The sequence below is a fragment of the Aotus nancymaae genome, unplaced genomic scaffold (assembly GCF_030222135.1).
Source record: "Aotus nancymaae isolate 86718 unplaced genomic scaffold, 86718_ANA_hifiasm-v0.15.2.pri h1tg000018l, whole genome shotgun sequence".
Lineage (NCBI taxonomy): Eukaryota > Metazoa > Chordata > Mammalia > Primates > Aotidae > Aotus > Aotus nancymaae.
The window spans coordinates 23,314,688-23,334,615 of record NW_026988430.1 but is presented as its reverse complement, the minus strand read 5'-3'; the positions used below and the strand labels follow the sequence as shown (position 1 = coordinate 23,334,615).

Genomic DNA, 19,928 nt, shown 5'->3' with positions numbered 1-19,928 from the left:
GCCAGGGTGCTGACAGTAAGCCATTTATTTTTAATCAGAAAGCCAGAGCATTATTAGCATGCTGTAGACTTTACAGAAGCTAGGAGAAAAAACATGAAACACAGAAGCCAGATCTGGATAAAATAAGGGCACAGAAAAGCTCACCATGGGATGACAACACAGCAGATCATGAAACCCTACAGGGTACAACTCATTTGCATCTGATACCATGTAACACAGAGTTAACAGAATACTCTAAAATTATCTGTCTCCTCCCTCATGGGGCCTTTTTATCTGAGATGGCAACAAAAGGAAGAGCAAGCTCAAAAGAGTGTGCTGCTTTTGTTGAGAAGGCCCCTAATACCCACCCAAACCTTTGGGGTCCTGTTAATCAGCATGTTAGGCTGTGAAGCAAGAAGGAGTTAAGCACAAGAAAGGAGAGAGAGCAAAGAAGGGGTGGGGTTCAGGGATGTATGTTGGGGGTGGTGTGGAATGAAGAGGAAGGAGAGAAGGAAGGATGTAGAGTACAACAGAAAACAAAGAATTTTCCCCTCTCCCATTCCTGGCTGCTACCTGACAAACAATCAAGAACCAAACAGCTGGGATCGTTCTGTTTGTCTCTATAATATATGGGAAGGTTGGTGAGGCATCAGGGTTATGAATGCTACCATGAGAGTTCACACAATAGATATTTGTGTCCCAAAGCTGAGCCCGGACCACAAGGCCCCACACTGACTGCCTCTCTGTGGCAAGGGTCACATATGTCCATCACACACCCTATTTATTGCTCCTCCCTTCCAGAGGTGAATGGGTTCTCCTCAGGCAAATTCCTCCATGAATTTCCCTTCCTGAAACTCATGATGGGAACATTAGGCTGCCTGGAATACAAATTGGCACAGCGCAGGACATTCAGTTTAGAACGGGTTTCAGCTGAGACTTTTTCCCTATAGGACAGGATGGTTGAGTCAGGAGGCTGTCAAGTGCTGCTATAAACTAAACTAGCAAGGTTGGGTTTGATCGTGCAATTAAAGGTTTTAGCACTGCATAACTATCCAGTCTAAAGAACTCATTTAAAAAGGGGAACTTAGAGGGAAATTCTATTTTTAGAAAAGGAAATCTAGCTTAGACTTGGGTTATAGACTTCTTTTTTGAGTACAAATTCTGTGGTAACAAGATATTAACTGTCATCATCTTTTGAACTGGTTACTCAAGGAAAAAATTGATATGCTTCAAAAGGAAACATGCTATATCATGGAATGAGCAGAAAAAGGGGTGTATCAAATACAGCAGTGTTTCTTTGCTCATAGCCAGTTAAATATTATCTCTATTATCTCTACCAGGAATACTTTATGGCCAACTACAAATTACAGTAAGCTAGTAAAGAATGTTCATTTTTATTGGCCATATTTTCTGTGGAACACAGGCTACAGTGCTAGATGAAGACAGGGAGGAAAAAAGGCTGATACAAAACCTATTTGTGGACTAGACTCTGACAATAATTTATATTTATCAATAAAATTTCCCAAAGTGATAAAGATTTCCTTTACCTCTTGGGATCTAGGCTCAGATCCTCTACTATTGTTTAAATAGTCTATAAATGACTTACAGGCACCCTCTTCTTTTTTCAAAGTTGCTTTAAAGCTCATCTTCAACACAAAACACAGGAAATGAAATAATATCTTTCATATATTTATAAGACTATTAAAAAAAGAGAGAGGCCTAAGAATTTATCTAGTTTAATTTTCTTTTTTTTTTTTTTTTGAGACAGGGTCTTGCTCTGTTGCCCAGGCTGGAGTGCAGTGGGGAGATCACAGCTCACTGCAGCCTTGACATCTTGGGCTCAAGCAATCCTGCAACCTCAGCCTCCCAAGTAGATGGGACTACAGGTATACACCAACACACCTGGCTAATTTGTGCATTTTTTTGGTAAAGACAGGGTGTCATCATATTGCCCAGGCTGGCATCTAGTTTAATTTTCTACTGAGAAGTCCGAGGTTCAAACAGGAGAAAAGTAAAGGATAAGAGTGATTGCCCTTTATTTTTTTTCTGATTACCAGTACAATATTCATGAGGAAATTTTGGAAAGCAGAGAAAAATGTAAAAAGGCAGAGAATCCTTTTATATTCTTAATACAAAGGCAACCACTGTCAAAATATTGGCAGATTTTCTTCTATCCTTTTTCCTAAATAGTATTTTTTCCAATACTGAAGGTATTATTTCCAGTATATGCAACTTTATGTCTTGTTTTTTAAAAAATTTTCACATAATATCATAAGCATCTTCCCATAAATGTTAGCAAAAACTCCTGGTAATCATTTTCAACAACTGCATTATATTTTGTCCAATGAATACACCACGCTTTATTTAATCATTCCTCTAACGTGAGACAAATATAAGTTGTTTATAACTGTTTACTGTCCTAAAAAATGCTATGATGATATCTGTCTGCAGATTATGGAGTAATTTAGATTCTACTTCCCTAAGATACATTCCTAAAAGGGAAATCACTGGAATAAAAAAATATAAAGCATATAGGCAATAATCTCAATTTCGAACCAAGGTATCTCCTTTGTCTACATGTCTAAGCACATGCAGAAACTCTACATGTAGGGGAGCCCAAATTAGTCATACGGCCCCACTCCCTAGCAAGGCAGGATACCTCAATAACCCTTTGTTTCCATGGTATCCTAAGTGCATCACTGAAAGTGGACGTAGGGTAAGATTTAACAGGTCATGCAGGCCCTGTTTCCTATAAGCAGGATGTCCTCCAGAGCTTTTCAGATTGCACACTGAACTTGTTAAAAAGGGGAAGAGATTTATAGAGCCAAATAATTTATCATCATTGACAGTAATGTCTTGTCAGAATAATGTCCTATCAGATTTTGTGCTGACAAAGATTTATGAATCTATCAACTGCAAACATTTTCCCTCCTCAAAGGAAGTATGACTGAGTTTACTGAATCACCTTGCTAGTGACCATGATCTAGAACATCAGTTTCTCTTCAGTTTCTTTACCTTTAGCCCAGTGATCTTTCATTTGACAAGTATCCACAAATTATACTCATTCCTGGCTAGAAAGGGCTCCCAGGAGACTCGGTGTATGGGGCCATATTTTGGGATCTAAATAGGAAAGTAGGTCTAGAATTGGTAGTTTCCCCAGTCCCCAATAGCATAACAAGACAAAAAAGTCAATTACCATTACTAACTAATCCAAAGGGAATGCTTTAAGGAATAGTGGGCTGGGTGCGGTGTCTCACACCTGTAATCCTAGCACTTTAGGAGGCCAAGGTGAACAGATCACGAGGTCAGGAGGTCGAGACCATCCTGGCTAACATGGTGAAACCCTGTCTCTACTAAAAATACAAAAAATTAGCCAGGCATGGTGGCACATGTCTGTAGTCCCAGCTACTCAGGAGGCTGAGGCAGGAGAATCACTTGAACCTGGGAGGTGGAGGTTGCAGTGAGCCAAGATCTTAATACAAAAGCAACCACTATAAAGTGTGCCACTGCACTCCAGCCTGGGTGACAGAGCAAGACTCTGTCTCAAAAAAAAGAAAAGAAAAGAAAAGAAAAGAGAAAAGAAAAGAAAGAAATCAATTGTGCAGGAAATTTCCAACTATCAAGAATCAAGAGCCATAAAAATGCAAAAACCACTACAATTCCTCATGTGACTTAATAAACTCCTTTTACTCCATTGCTTTTACCTCTCTATCAGATTCTTAATGTCTTTAGCCTTCAAATAATATTTGGTTGGTTAAAAACTGCCTGAGGCAAACATTTTTAGGTATGGAGTTAAAATTCTTTCTGAAGCAACGTTTTTTTTTTCTTTTTTCTTTTTTTTTTTTTGAGACGGAGTTTCGCTCTTGTTACCCAGGCTGGAGTGCAATGGCGCGATCTCGGCTCACCGCAACCTCTGCCTCCTGGGTTCAGGCAATTCTCCTGCCTCAGCCTCCCAAGTAGCTGGGATTACAGGCATGCGCCACCATGCCCAGCTAATTTTTGTATTTTTAGTAGAGACGGGGTTTCACCTTGTTGACCAGGATGGACTCGATCTCTTGACCTCGTGATCCACCCGCCTCGGCCTCCCAAAGTGCTGGGATTATAGGCGTGAGCCACTGCGCCCGGCCCTTTTTTTTCTTTTTTTATTTTTTGCCTGCTGCTACCCCTGCACCCGGCAGGTCCACAGACAGCCCTGCAATATTTTCAAAAATTTAAAAATTGCTCTGGCCAGAAAGTGACGACAATAGAAAGGATGTGAAGTATGAAGACTGGCCATTGAGATGTGCTCTTAGGTATCAAAAATTGAAACATTTCAATCCATTCTCTAACTTTTCTTATCACTATGCCTATTAAAGGTGGCAGCTATAGCCCTGGGACGCATCTGAGCTAAGTAATTGTGGTTACCAAATGCTGCAACTTCAATAATATTTAACAGAGATGCTTATTGATATGTCATGGCCAGATACAGTTTTGTTTCAAGGTTCACTTATAAATATTTTTGAAATTTAATGCCTGCAATAGTTTGGATATGGGTTATTTGTCCCCACCAAAACTGATGTTGAAATGTGATTTTCAATGTGGCACTGCTAAAAGGCGAGGCCTAGTGGGAGAGGTTTGGGTCATGGGGGTGAAATCCTCATAAATGGCTTGGTGCCATTCTTGCAGCAGTGAGTTCTCCTTCTGAGAACTTAGTTCCCAAAAGAGTGAGCTCTTAGAAAGCAAGGATCTTCCTCCTGTTTGGTCCTCCCTCTTGCCTGTGTCTCTTCCCCTTTGATCTTCTCTGCCATGTTATGATGTAGCACAGAAGCCTTTGCCAGAAGCCAGGGCCATGTCCTTGAACTTTCCAGGCTGCCGAACAGTAAACAAAATAAACCTCTTTTCTTTATAAGTTACCAGCCTCAGGTACTCTGTTTCAGCAACACAAAATGGCAAAGACAATGCCCCAATACAATGAACTCTAGAAGTTGGAAAATGAAAAAGCCCAAGCAAACATGTCAATATGTTAGGTGACAGAGTATGCCAATGAATATTTTTCTGGTTGTTTAAAAATTATCTAAAACAGAAATAGCATAATAGTTAAACTGGGGGAAATTTCCAATATAAAAACCACCATTTTATGGTGGCCCTAAATACTTACCCTTTCCTGGGACGTTTGATAGCGAAGGTGAAGGGCTGTGGGGTCCCAGTCCACAGCAATATAGGCATTTCCAATGAAAGCTCGGTCTTCCCCACAATCGATTTTACAGCCTCTGCAAAATCTAAAAAGGGAGAAAAGAGCCACAGAGGAAGAAATAATTATAAAGGAATCTAAATTTTTTTAATAAAAAATATTCTCCCTTCCTACTTTTCTATTTTCCTCCTGGGCCTCACAATTTGTCATGGGTTTCTAACTTCAGACTCTGATAAATGTAGGGATAATTATTAATAGTTATTATCATTTCAGGGAATCATGCTTTTCACTTTCCAATTCTTTCGTTTTACAAAGTACTTGATAACCGTCTGTTAATACACAGGAAGATGTGAGCTTTATGGCAAATAAATGACATGGGAATTGGCTATTTGAAATACTACAGCACTCAAGACATTCAAAATTCAGTTATTTAATGCTCTGAGGTAGGACAAGTTATCTGGTATAAAACCTAGCTCCTTATTTACAAAATGGCACATTAAATAAATGCATTAAAAAGTTTATAGAGACTGGGCATGGTGGCTCATGTCTATAAACCCAGCACTTTGGGGAGCCGAGGCAGGTGGATCACCAGAGGTCAGGAGTTCGAGATCAGTCTGACCAACATGGTGAAACCTGTCTCTACTAAAAATACAAAAATTAGCCGGGCATGGCGGCAGGAACCTGCAATTCCAGCTACTTGGGAGGCTGAGGCAGGAGTATCGCTTAAACCTGGGAGGCAGAGGTTGCAGTGAGTTGAGATCACACCACTGCACTCCAGCCTGGGTGACAGAGTGAGAATCTGTCTCCAAAAAAAAAAAAAGTTTATAGAGTTGCAGGGGTGGGGTGGGAGATGAGGTAGGGGAGGAGGATATAATAAAGTCATAGTTCTACTGCCTATTTTAGACTCAGTTTGCTAAATCTATTGCAGTTCTCTAAAGGTGGACTTTAGCATTATTAGGCAATTTCCCTGCTATAACAGCAATGACCTATCAATCTCCATAACTCTTTAAAAACCAAGAACAGACTTCCAGCAAGGTCCAGTAAAGATTATATTCTATTGTGCTCAGAACTGGCAAACTTATTTATATTTAAGGAGAGGCTTGGCGTGGTGGCTCATGCCTATAATCCCAGCACTTTGGGAGACTGAGGCAGGTGGATCACCTTAGGTCAGGGGTTCAAGATCAGCCTGGTCAACATGGCAAAACCCCATTTCTTCTAAAAATACAAAAATTAGCTGGGTCAGTGGCACGTGCCCATAGTACCAGCTACTCAGGAGGCTGAGGCAGGAGAATTGCTTGAACCTGGGAGGCAGAGGTTGCAGTGAGCCGAGATGGTGCCACTGCACCCGAGCCTGGGCAACAGAGCAAGTCTCCATCTCAAAAAAAGAGAGAGGAGAGGAGAAGTTATAGAATAATAAATGTTTATCACAAGCTATGCATTTAGTATGGGCTGTAGAGTTTACAAAACCAGCTAAGTCTCAAAAGTAAAACTTAGCTATTAATCTCAAAGGGAAGTAAAAATGAACTTTTTTTTTTTTTTTTTTAGATAGAGCTTCGTTCTTGTTACCCAGGCTGTAGTGCAGTGGTGTGACCTCAGCTCACTGCAACATTTGCCTCCTGGGTTCAAGCGATTCTCCTGCCTCAGCCTCCCAAGTAGCTGAGATTATAGGCATGCATCACCACGCCTAGCTAATTTTTATGTTTTTAATAGAGACAGGGTTTCATCATGTTAGTCAGGCTGGTCTCAAACTCCTGACCTCAGGTGATCCACCCACCTCGGACTCCCATAGTGCTGGGATTATAGGCGTGAGCCACCTCACCCGGCCACAATTCTTAAGTTTAAGTTTCTCATTATTCACATTATTTACTTCTCAAAACTGAAATCTTATGAAAATGGTATAATATCTAAAGCTGAAATTCTACTAAAATAATTCTTTTGCAGGTCACTTTACCTATACCATGGGCACCAAGCACAGGAGTTCCCATCTTTCTGCACGACTCGTAGAGTAAATGGATACTGATAGCCCATACTGTCATCACTGAAACAGAAGAGAACATAAAGAGTTTAAGAAGCATTTCTAGTTCGAGGTCTAGCTCCTTTTCATCTTCTCTTGAAGTAATCCCAGGAAAGGGCATTTGCCACAGCAGTATGCTCATGTTGACAGCTCAGAGTTACTTGCCCTAATCCATTAGCTGCAGCCCTGTACCAAATACACTCTGGCTTCCCATGCTGTATCTGGGCTTACAGAAGGGTAGACATATGACTGCCAGATGTCTCTAAGGGAGTCCATGTGGCCCACGAAAATTTAACAAGATAAGCTAATCATGAAATCAAATGCCAATTATCCTTCAGCCCTAATTCTATCAGAGGATTTAATTCACATTAAACTAAAATAATTAGATCTTTCCATGACAAGAACACTGACACACTGCAGAGAGCTGTATATTTAGAAGTCTTCTTTAATCAGAATCACTGATATGGTTCATGCTAAGTACTGCCTTAACTACTCAGTATTATAAGCTACATACCATTTCTGGAGTAACTTCTTTTAACTGCCAATGATTATGCCAAGATGGCCCTGTGAGTTTTCCAACTTTTTAAAAAATTTACTTATGTTTGCCCTAACAAGAAGCAATGCAACAATTTATACATATTATCAAAACGTAAGTTGTATACCTTAGATGTATATACAATTCCGACTTGTCAATTATAGTCAATAAAACTGGAGGTAGGGGAGAAAGAAGCAATTCAAGGAATTAACATAGGAGTGGCATATTTTACAGCTCATCTGGAAACTGATAGTGGTTATTACATGGGCTACTGAAGGTAATGAAACCATGATAAAGAGACACTGTTAAAAAAAAAGAGAGACACTGTAACGGCAAAAGTTAGAATCACACCTGGCACAGGAGTTCCCATCTTTCTGCAAAACTCATCCAGGGAATGAATACTGATAGCCTGTACTGTCCAAATCAGGCCAGCAACAAGTGAGAAATTAAAAGAAAGATAAAGGGATAAAACAATCAAGAGCACTCTCATAGAAAGCTGTGCAGCGCTTCTAAAAATTTCTCTTACCTTTTTGCTCTAACTGAATGAAGCCTGGCTTTCTTGAGAATCCTTCTTCCCCTACAGACTTTTTCTATTTTTTTTGAGACGGTATCACTCTGTCGCCCAGGCCAGAGTGCAATGGCGCAATAATGGCTCCTAGCAGCCTCCACCTTCGCAGGCTCAGGTGATCCTCCCACCTTGGCCTCCCAAGTAGCTAGGATTACAGGCACGCACCACCATACCTGGCTAATTTTTACATTTTTTTTGTGAAGACGGCATTTTGCCATGTTCTCCAGGCTGGTCTTGAACTCCTAGCCTCAAGTGAGCCTCCTGCCTCAGCCTCTTAAAGTGCTGGAATTACAGGCATGAGCCACCACACCCTATCCCCTGCAATTTTTATTCTCACACATTCCAGAACTCGGAGATAAAATAGATCTCTTCCTTACTCTTATGCCATACAGGATTTCGTCTTCTTTCCTTTTCTAAAACATTTCAGCTTCTTGTAGCATGTGCTACTGAATTATGCCACCTGCTATTCCTCCTTGGAAGGTGCATTTCTCCTTTTTTTTTTTTTTTTGAGATGAAGTCTCACACTGTCACCTGGGCTGGAGTGCAGTTGTGCGATCTCAGCTCACTGCAACCTCCACCTCCTGGGTTCAAGCAATTCCCCTGCCTCAGCCACTCAAGTAGCTGGGATTACAGGCATGTGCCACCATGTACAGCTAATTTTTTTATTTTGTATTTTCAGTAGAGATGGGGTTTCACCATGTTGGCCAGGCTAGTCTTGAACTCCTGACCTTGTGATTCACCCGCCTACCTCCCAAAGTGCTGGGATTATAGGCGTGAGCACCCAGTTCACTGTTTTTCTCTCCACCACTTCTCCTGTTACTATTCTTGGTGACATCAACATCGATGCAATTAATCCAACAATAACTTGATCTTCTCTCTTCCAACAATAACTTCCTCTACCCCATATGAAAAAACCTCTCCAACTGTCATATTCTAGACCTTGTCAATACAAACTTTTCTACCTCTAAAATCTTAATTCCAAGTATCCTGCTTTGCAACCACCACCTCCTATCTTGCTGGATCACTTACTTATTCAAATATCCCTATTCTAATGATTCTTTGACCCAAGAGAAACCTTCAATTGCTGCCCTAAAATCACTTGCCTCTTTACCCACTGTCCCTAAAAATAATCACTCTTCTACATAGTCCCTTAATTCCAGGATTTTGCCCATTTAATCTAAAATTTCAAATTTATTGACATAAACACTCAAAAAGTCAAGAACTACACAATGAACTCCCATGTATTCATTGCCCAACTATAATAATCATCCATTCCTGGCCACTCTTACTTCATCCATAATTTTATCAGGCCCTACTAGAATGAGGTCAGAGCTACCATGCCTGGCTATCTTTTTTAATGTCCAAAGGACCATTCTCTCTTTAACCCACTCCAATCTCTACTCCTTTATCCATACTAAAAAGCTTTCACAAAGATCACCAAAGACCATTTTATCAAATCCAGCGGGCAATTCCCAGTCCTCTGTAGCATTTGAAACAACTATCACTCCTTTCCTGAAATAATTCCTTCACTTAACTCCTGGTTTTCTTACATTACTGGCTGCTCCTTCTCAATCTCTTTCTCTCTCTTTTTTTTTGAGACAGAGTCTTGCTCTGTTGCCCAGGCTGGAGTGCAGTGATGCGATCTCAGCTCACTGTAACCTACACCTCCAAGGTTTAAGTGATTCTCGTGCCTCAACCACCCAAGTAGCTGGAATTACAGGCACGTGCCACCATGTCTGGGTAATTTTTGTATGTTTAATAGAGACGGGGTTTTGCCATGTTGGCCAGGTTGGTCTTGAACTTCCGGCCTCAAGTGATCCTCCCCCACCTCGGCCTCCAAAGTGCTGGGATTACAGGCATGAGCCACCACACTCAGCCTCAATCTCTCTTGATGCTTCTTTTTCCCTTTTCAATCACTAAATGTTGGAATGCATTACGAACTAAATTCAGAAGTATAGATCATGAGAATCTTCTCTATTTAACTCTCACTCTTTAAATGCTAATCATCTGGTGTCAGGGCTTTAAATACCACTATTTGTTGATGATATCTATATTTATATCACCAGCAAAGGACATTCAAGTGAATTTCTCACTTGAATATTTAATAGACATCTTGAATTTAACTTCCTGTAATTTCTTACCAAAACCTTCTCCTTCTTCAGTTTTCCTTTTTCCATTAAATGGTGCCACCATTCACAAACAATTGTTCAGGGTAAAAAGCCAGCCTGCCTGGATTCTTCTTTCCCTATACTCCACATCCAATTAATTACCAAGTCCTGGGAAAAGCCCTCATCTAGAAGTCCTTTAATTCAATCATTTCACTTCAAAATTAATCTTGTCCAACTTTCATCTTTACTAAACACAACATTCATCAACTAAGCTGGTCATTTATTATTTGCAGTTTTCCTTTAATATTTATTTAAATCTTAAAATACTTTAGACCTGGTGCAGTGGCTCACGCCTATAATCCCAGCACTTTGGGAGGCTGAGATGGGAGGATCACGAGGTCAGGAGATTGAGACCATCCTGGCCAACATGGTGAAACTCTGTCTCTACTAAAAATACAAAAATTAGCTGGGTGTGGTGGCACATGCCTGTAATCCCAGCTACTTGGGAGGTTGAGGCACAAGAATTGCTTGAACCCAGGAGGCGGAGATTGTAGTGAGCCGAGATCGTGCCACCACACTCCAGCCTGGCAACCAAGCAAGATTCTGTCTCAAAAAAACAAACAGCAAAATAAAGCTTTAAATAATTATTTATTTAAATAACTTATTTTGGCCAGATGTGGTGGCTCATGCCTGTAATCTCAGTACTTTGGGAGGCTGAGGCAGGCAGATTACTTGAGATCAGGAGTTCGAGACCAGCCTGGTCAACATGGTAAAACCCTGTCTCTACTAAAAATATAAAAATTAGCCAGGCATGGTGGCAGGCACCTATAATCCCAGCTACTTGGGAAGCTGAGGCAGGAGAATCGCTTGAATCCAGGAGGCAGAGGTTGCAGTAAGTCAAGATGACACCATTGCACTCCAGCCTGGGCAACAAGAGCAAAACTCTGTCTCAAAAACCAAAGAAAATGATCTACAATTTGATTTAGATGAAAATAAGACATCACAATCCCCACAATTATTTAAAGTAAATGCATTTACTAATCAAATAGAATAGTGGTAGGAGAAAGGGAAAGAAAACAAAATGTTTATCATTTTTATCTAGATTTATGAAATTATTCCACATTAAAATAACACGGTATGGGGAAAAAACAAAAAAAGAAAAAGCCTCCCAAATCATGAGACGTTTCAGAGTTCATGTATAGCTATACAGTCACTCTCATTCTGAATTTCAGAGGACTGAGATTATACAAATTTCCTGATGAATTCATACTCTCTACTTTTGCAAGGATATTACTTGAAACATTAGCAGGACGAATTCAGATAAGAGATTAGAGAATGGAAGAATTATTAGACATGAGAATGGTTGACAAAAGGAAGCTGTGTAGTCTCTCCTACTCCAAATATCAAACCAAATGGTTGAATTGTATGCTTTTTGAGTGGTTCTCCATGAGTGATTAACTTGACATAGGATGGGTCCTATCAATCACACAGAAATTATTTTTCTAGAGTTTGGAAACCACAAGTTTAGATGGATCCCCTGAACTCACCAATCCTGGGCATGATTACTAGCTTCCTGAGGTGGGAGTGGGCTGGCTAACCGGGATACTTGAATCCAAACCGCATCATATAGGTCTTTCTTCCGGGTTTGCACAGTACATGGAACAATCAATGGCATTCCAAAGAGGCTGGGGCGATTCTTCTGAGATGACAGGAAATACAGTTCTGTCCTCATCTATATGTACAAACAAGAGAAGAGAGAGTTGAGAAGACAGGCCTCTGATTCCTCTCTTTTGTTCTTCTAGTCCTGCCGATAACAGGCATTATCACCATTTTCAATTTAGTCACATTCTTCTCTATATTTATAAAACCATCTTTACCGACACAAATAGAATGGTTACAGTAGAGTCATTAAAAGGGCTGGGGTATTGCCAATTTTAGAGTTGTTGCCTATTCTATCAAACTTGGGTTTCAGCAATTAATATTTTCAAACCACAGTTTTCTCTGATAAACATTTCTCACATATACTGAATCATATGTAAAAACTGGTAATAGTTTCATAGGTCAAGGCTTTGAAACAATTAAGACTCCTTCTTTCACCAGAAAATATGCTCATAAGCCAGGTGTGATGGCTCATGCCTGTAATCCCAGCACTTGGGGAGGCTGAGGCAGGAGGAGGAGTTTGAGATCAGCCTGGGCAATGAAGGGAGACCCCATCTCAATCAATCAATCAATAAAATTAGCCAAGCATGGTGGCATGCATCTGTAGTCCCAACTATTCAGGATGCTAAGGTGGGAGGATTGCTTCAATCTGGCAAGTTGAGGGTACAGTGAGCTGTGACTGCATCACTGCACTCCAGCCTAGAAGATAGAGTGAGATCCTTTCTCAAAAAAGAAAAAGAAATGAAAAGATGACAGTTAAAAAAAAAAAGTAGTTTTCCAGGGATAAGCTGTTGATAGTGGTTGTTGGAGCAGCAATTCCCGAAGTTTTGGAGACTTGTGAAACCTAGTAATTCAATTTTCTAACAAGCTTATCCACTTTCCTAAAATCAGTTAAGTGACTTTGATTTTTTTTTTTAATACAGGATAGGATAAAAGTGAGGTAAAAAATTTAAAAATTTGCTTTGAGTATGTTAAAGAGATTTTAATGATATTCCATAGTATAGAGTTACTGCACAGAATTGTCCTGAAAACGGCTGCTTAATAAACATTTAGTATAATGGAATGGTTGGTGGGAGTTCAAGGTTACTCAAAGCTGCTGAACCTTTGAACATTTAATTCCCTAAGAAGTTTGGTGTTTACTGAGTAGTTAGAAAAGCTAAATCAACAATTTATCAAGTCACTAGGGGTTAAGCATTTTAAGTATCATATCTCTGTGAAATAAATCTTGATGATATCCTCATACCTTATTCTTCTTCAAAAGTATCTTGGTTATTTTTTGTGCTCTGTATGTCCACATATGAGAATCAACTTATCAAGTCACATACCACACACACACCAACACACTTAGACTTTGCATTTTTATTGGGATTATGCATTAAATCATCTGTAGATTAGTTTGTAGAGAACTGATATCTTAAAATATTGAGTCTTCTAATCCATGAACATGGCTTATTTCTTCTAATATTTTAAGTCTTCTTTAATAATCTATCAATATTTTATCTTCTATATAGATGTCTTACGTGTCATTTTAAAAGTTTATTCCTAGGTACTTAATTTTTTCTCAGCATTTTTTTTTTTTGCTACTATGTAAATAGAAATCTGTAGTAAGTTGAATGATGGTCCCTAAAACAGTATATCCATGTTCTAACCTCTGGAACTGGTAAATGTGACCTGATTTGGTAAAAGGATGTTTGCAGACATAATTAAGTTGAGGATGTGAAGATGAGATCATCCTGGATTATCTGAGTGGGCCCTAAATTGAATGATAAGTGTCCTTATCAGAGAAAGGCAGAGAGAAGGAGAAGTCCAAGTGAAGAGGCAGAGATTGCAGTTATGTGGTTAAAAGTCAAAGAATGCCTGCAGCCACCAGAGGTTAGAGGAGACAGAAGGCATTCTCTCCTAGAACCTTTGAAGGAAGCCCCCACCCTACTGAAATCTTGGTTTCAGACTTCTGGCCTCCAGACTGTGAAATAATACATTTCTGTTGTTTAAAGCCATCGAATTTATGGTAATTTGTTATATCAGTCCTAAGAAACTGATACAGTGCCTTTTTTACAATTTCATTTTCTCTTGTTGCAGCTATACAATTAATTTACTTACTTTTTTATTATATTGACTTTGCATCCTTACAAAGCTCAGTTCATCTGCTCTTTACATGAGAACAGAATATCTTATCCAATAAATATAATAAATAAGATGGGAATAAAAAATAGAGTGAATTTTTGAATAGAGGCAGGGGTAACTGATGGATCTTAGAAATGATCTAGAAGCCCTGCTTTCCTTTACTTTATCAAAATAGGACACCAAAGTCAAAAGAGCTCAATCAGCTATCTAGTGGCAGCATTACAACTAAAACACAGGTTGCTAAATTCCTAGTTCAGTGCTCTTTCTACTCTACCAAGTTGCCACTATACCTGATAACTACCTACTGAACAATTATCCACTGACCACAGTTTTCAAACCTTCCTTCTTTTTTAATCAAAGAGTTAACCTTTAAGGCAATAGTTATATATCAGTCTATCTAGAGAGGAATTATGCACAACTTGGTTTTGCCCAAGAACATTCTTATGTACTCTAAGAAAAAAACAACAAACAAAAAACTTTTCCAAAGCCATCTGCATTTATGTGGCAGTGAAGATGTACATAAACACATAGGAGACACAAATATGGTGTTTATGTGTGTTGGTTTTTGTTTTTGTTTCTCTTTCAATTTTTTTAGAGACAAGGTCTCACTTATTGCTCAGGTTGGAGTGCGGTGGTTATCCACAGGTGTGAGCATCATAGCATATTATAGCTTCAAAATTCTGTCCTCAAGGCATCCTCCTAAACATATCTGGCTTAGGAGTTTTTTTTTTTTTTTTTTTGAGACAGAGTCTTGCCTTTTCACCCAGGCTGGAGTGCAGTGGTGCAATCTTGGCTCACTGCAACCTCCGCCTCCCAGGTTCAAGTGATTCCCCTGCCTCAGCTTCCCAAGTAGCTGGAACTATAGGTATATGCCACCACACACAGCTAAGTTTTGTATGTTTAGTAGAGACGGGGTTTCACCATGTTGGCCAGGCTGGTCCCAAACTCCTGACCTCAGGTGATCCATCGGGCCTGGCCATTTTTTTTTTTGAGACAGGGTCTTGCCCAGACTGGAATGCAGTGTTGCAAGCATGGCACACTGCAGCTTTGACCTCCTAGGCTCCAGTGATCCTCCTGCCTCAGCCTCCAGAGTAATTGAGACTATAGGCACACACCATTATGCCTACTTAGTTTAAAATATATATATATTTGGTAGAGACGAGGTCTCACTATGTTGCCCAGGCTCTCCTTGAACTTGAGTTCAGGTGATCCTCCTGCCTCAGCCCCCTGAAGTGCTGGGATTACTGGTGTGAGCCACTGCATCCAGCCAGGAGACACAAATTTTTAAAGTAAGTAGTCCTCAGATGTACTGACTATTTGTTGCCTCTTAATATATGGATGAGGAATGTCATTTCATACATTAGCCATCATGCGTAATACTAAACCCTGGCTCTGATCACTTATATTAGCATATATAATACACTGAAAATGCATTCATAGGAATAGATTTTGAGGACAGGAAAAAAGTAAAAAAAAAAAAATTGTAAAATTATTAAATTTTTAAAAATTAAAGAAAATAGAGAAGAAAATGCATTCAATGATGTCACAAAGACAGAAAATGGCTATTTCACAAATGACACTAGCAAGACCAGCAGTAAGTTGCCTAACATTTAACTAACCATTTTTCGGTGGACTGCAATGATGTAACCTGTAAAGGGGCTGTCAGGAAGAGATGGCATATGACCATTAACCATCCCATTTGTGAAGTTCTTCTCAGTTCCACATGGCACAACAGTGTTTGGCATTCCGTTGGGGATGAATAGTGGTCGGGGCAGGTCCCCATTGGTAGTTAGGGTGAACATTCCATTTGTAGATGGCGAAGAGGAGAAATCTACAAATTCAAAGATAAGTACAGCATCATAAGCTTGTGGTACTTTCATCTTTGCTCGTCAGTATCCTGAGAACCAGTGACAGTGTAGTCTCTTAAACCAGGGCAGGAAGAAATTATAATACAATTAATTCTAGATTTATTGGAAGATTTTAATTTCCAATTTAACTTCCTTAATTCCTACTTTTGACTAAATGAAAAGGAAAGAGTAACTGCTGGAAACTACTAAGCAGAATTTTTGCAGAAACTTGTATCAGCACCATGTTGTAGCACACGAACAGTTCTACCATTTGTTTTCTTTTCCTTCCCTTTGCCTCTGAAGACACTGTCCAATACAGTAACCTCTAGCCAGATGTTGCATTTAAAATTTAAATTAGTCTGGATGTGGCAGCTCACATTTGTAGTACTAGCACTTTGGGAGGCTGAGGCAGGCAGATCCCTTGAGTCCAGGAGCAAGAGACCAGCCTAGGCAACATGGTGAAAACCCATCTCTACAAAAGATACAAAAATTAGCCAGGCATGGTGGTGCACGTCTGTAGTCCCAGCTACTTGGGAGGCTGAGATGGGAGGATTACTTCGGCCCACAAGGCAGAGGCTGCAATGAGCCAAGATGATGCCACTGCACTCCAGGCTGGGTGACAGAGTGAGACCCTTTCTCAAAATAAATAAATAAAATAAAAATGCATCCTCTCAGTTTCATTAGCCACATCTTGAAGGCTTAACAGTCCGCGTGACTGGTGGATACTGTATTGGATGGCAAAGGCCACAGAAGTTTCCATCACTGCAGAGTTCTATTGGACAGTGATACTCTAAACTAAAACCAACATTAAATCATCCACCAACTTACTGTCAGGACTATCTACCTACTACATACCAATGAGGGAAGCCTCATAAAGCCCTTTATGGTTGGGGAATTAGCCTAACTAACCTAATTGTAAGCAATATAAAGAAGAGACAAAGCATACTACTGGCTAGAAGGACTCAGTAAGTGACCACATTAAATTACATAGAATATTGGATTTCTTTCTAGCTATATCTATTGTTTATATTTTATGGTAGTATGTTCCTTTCATACTAGCTGTTGCCATGTTAGTATTAGATAAGATTTTAAAGAGATCTGAATTCCAAGGGTATATTAGCTAATAATTATCTATCTAACTGAAGTCACTTGGGTCCTTTAAATTTTAGGTTTCTCATCTAAAAAATACAGAATAATCAGTAAGGTTTCCCTTGGATTCCAAAATTATTCTGCTATAATATTCTCAGCATGAACAAATATAGAAAAGATGACAACTCTTAGACAAATATTTAAAGGTGCAATCACGAGAAGGAGTTCTAGTTCTATCTTACCTGTCTGTGTTGGACTAGAAGCTGAAATTGGAGATGCAGGGACAGGAATTTCAAATGCACACAAAAATCCACTCACTGAGAGTCGCACTTTTTGGTTGTCCTGAGGAAAGTTCTACAGAAACAGCAGCAAGATGAGAAGAGGAGATGTTTCAGATAAAATGGAAAAGTTCGCTCTCTAATGTATTTCAAAAGAATGTCTCAGATGCTTTCATCCATAAACCAACAAGATGATCGAATAGTTTTTCAATTACATAAAGGATGAATGCTTGATAAAAATAACTGAAAACTAACCTCAATGTCAAACTATTATCTCTTTCCACAGGAAGAAGTGTGTTGTATATGACCAACTTAAGTTTTGTCCTTCCTTTCAAGCATCTAAATTTCAACTCTCAGACCTCATTTTTGCATTTCATATTAAGAAAATGTCAATGAAGTGGGAGTGTGTTCAGAAGTCCCAAAGATGAATATAAATAATACCAGTTGCAGGAGCTTAGGCAGATATAGGCAATATATTTATTAGATTATTTGTTTCCCCAGCTGGTATGCAGAAAGACATGATTGGTGTTAATTTGTCTTTAATCTTTTAATTTCTTAGTGTGTTAAAAGTATAGATATTCATAAATATATACTTATATACATATTCATAAATACTAAAAACATATTCATAAATACATAAAATACAGGTTTTTTTTGGTTCAGATTTTATGTTTTATTATCTCTCTTAGTCACTTAACAACTGATCATAATAACTGAGAAAACTGTCATCTTTGAAGGTTAGAATCAAAAGTTTCTTAGAAAGATTAGTTAATACTACCTTTATGTTGGAACCATGCACTTCTGCTAGAAGGATTTGTTCTGAATTAAGTCCACAGAGATCGCTCAGCTGTTTTTTTAAACCTGTGTACTTTTCATCCATATTCAGTCTTAGTCCATACCGTACAGGAGTAGTACCATCTAACTTAATTACTAGTAAAGAGAAAAGATCTTTCATCAGTAAAATGCAGGTTTCACTGAAAGTCTTACATGCTGTGTACAGATATATCTGACCTGTAAATATAATTGTAAATATTTCAGCCTAGAATTTTTATGTATAAACACTAAAACAGATGGTACTTAGGGATAATATTGAGTGAAATTAGTATTTTTTTGGTGTTCATCTATGAGTGGCTTTGCAGGGTTTTAAAGAGCGTTTCTGGCATATTTGAAACCAAAAAAAAAAAAAAAAAAAAAAAAAAAATGCCACAATCTAAATCATCCAAACCTCACATCATGCCTAAAATTAGGTTGCTTGATTATAATATGCTGACTACCTACCAGTCTTTATTTGTAAACAAATAACTATGCTTACAAACTCAGGCTATTTAAATAAAGTAAATTTAATGGAGTCAAGTAATTTTTCAGAACTTTGTGACCTACCTGTTATTTCTAAGTGCATATAACTGTCCATCGGTAGTGGCAAAGACAAAAAATTGAAAGGGTCAAATCGGACACTTATATGTCCACATGTCTTGCATTTGACTTGAGATCTTAGCTGCCCATGGAACAAATCCACAACAATTGATCTATTTCTTCTTAGATGGTTGTCCCAGGCCTAGCAATAAAAAAGATTACAGAATTTTCTCTCAAAATCCAAAAGAGAAGCATTTCTATATAAATTAAAAGAAACTGGTTAAATATATTGGATTTAAATGTCAAGAATATAATCCTGGGAGAGAGATCCAAGATGGCTGATCACTAGCAGCTCGGGCTCCTAGCTCCCAGTGAAAGCGCAGAGAACGAGAGGACGCCACACTTTCAGACGAATATTTGTTGCTCACGGACCAGGAGATTCCCAGTGGAGGAGCCCCACGTGTCACCAGGGCGACTTTTGTGGCCGGCGCGGCGGTTTTGCTGGTGCCTTAGTGCGCCAGTTTTTGGTGCAGAGTCCGGAGATTCCCGGGCAGAAAAGCACCATCAATCTTAACACCACTGTTTTGGCCGGCGCAGTGGATTGCTCAGATTTCGGCGCTGGGAATCAACAAGTTGGACGTCTGCTCAGAGACCTAGTTAGAAAGTCGGTAATTACAAAGACAACAGACGGATATATATATAAAATGAAGGGAAGAAATCAGCGTAAAAAGGCAGAGAATACTCAAAATCAGAATGCCTCTCTCTCTACAGGGGATCTCAATTCCTCATCAGTAACGGAACAAGGCTTAATAGATTACGAGTGTGTTCCAATAACAGAAGCAGGCTTCAAAAGGTGGGTGATAAGAAACTTCTGTGAATTAAAAGAACTTGTTCTAACCCAATGCAAAGAAACTAAGAACCTTGAAAAAAGGTTTGACGAAATGCTAATGAGAATGGACAATTTAGAGAGGAATATAAGTGAATTGATGGAGCTGAAAAACACAACATGAGAACTTCGCGCAGCATGCACAAGTTTAAACAGTCGAATTGATCAAGTAGAAGAAAGGACATCAGAAGTCGAGAACCAGCTCAGTGAAATGAAACGAGAAGACAAGATTGGAGAAAAAAGGATGAAAAGGAATGAGCAAAGTCTCCAGGAAATATGGGACTATGTGAAAAGACCTAATTTACGTTTGATAGGTGT

General features: G+C 39.2%; 1 protein-coding gene across 4 annotated transcripts in view; it reads right to left on the bottom strand.

The window, feature by feature from the left end:
• USP32 (ubiquitin specific peptidase 32) overlaps positions 1-19,928 on the bottom strand; it is a 212,429-nt gene that overhangs the window by 7,974 nt on the left and 184,527 nt on the right. For all 4 annotated transcript variants that reach the window (XM_064378438.1, XM_012445418.3, XM_064378439.1 and 1 more), the window contains 7 exons: positions 18,752-18,926; positions 18,150-18,301; positions 17,336-17,447; positions 15,777-15,988; positions 11,922-12,106; positions 7,101-7,187; positions 5,117-5,237 (listed from right to left, as the gene is read on the bottom strand). In XM_064378438.1, the coding sequence (XP_064234508.1) occupies positions 5,117-5,237; positions 7,101-7,187; positions 11,922-12,106; positions 15,777-15,988; positions 17,336-17,447; positions 18,150-18,301; positions 18,752-18,926 (1,044 nt within the window). The remainder of the gene's footprint in view (positions 1-5,116; positions 5,238-7,100; positions 7,188-11,921; positions 12,107-15,776; positions 15,989-17,335; positions 17,448-18,149; positions 18,302-18,751; positions 18,927-19,928) is intronic.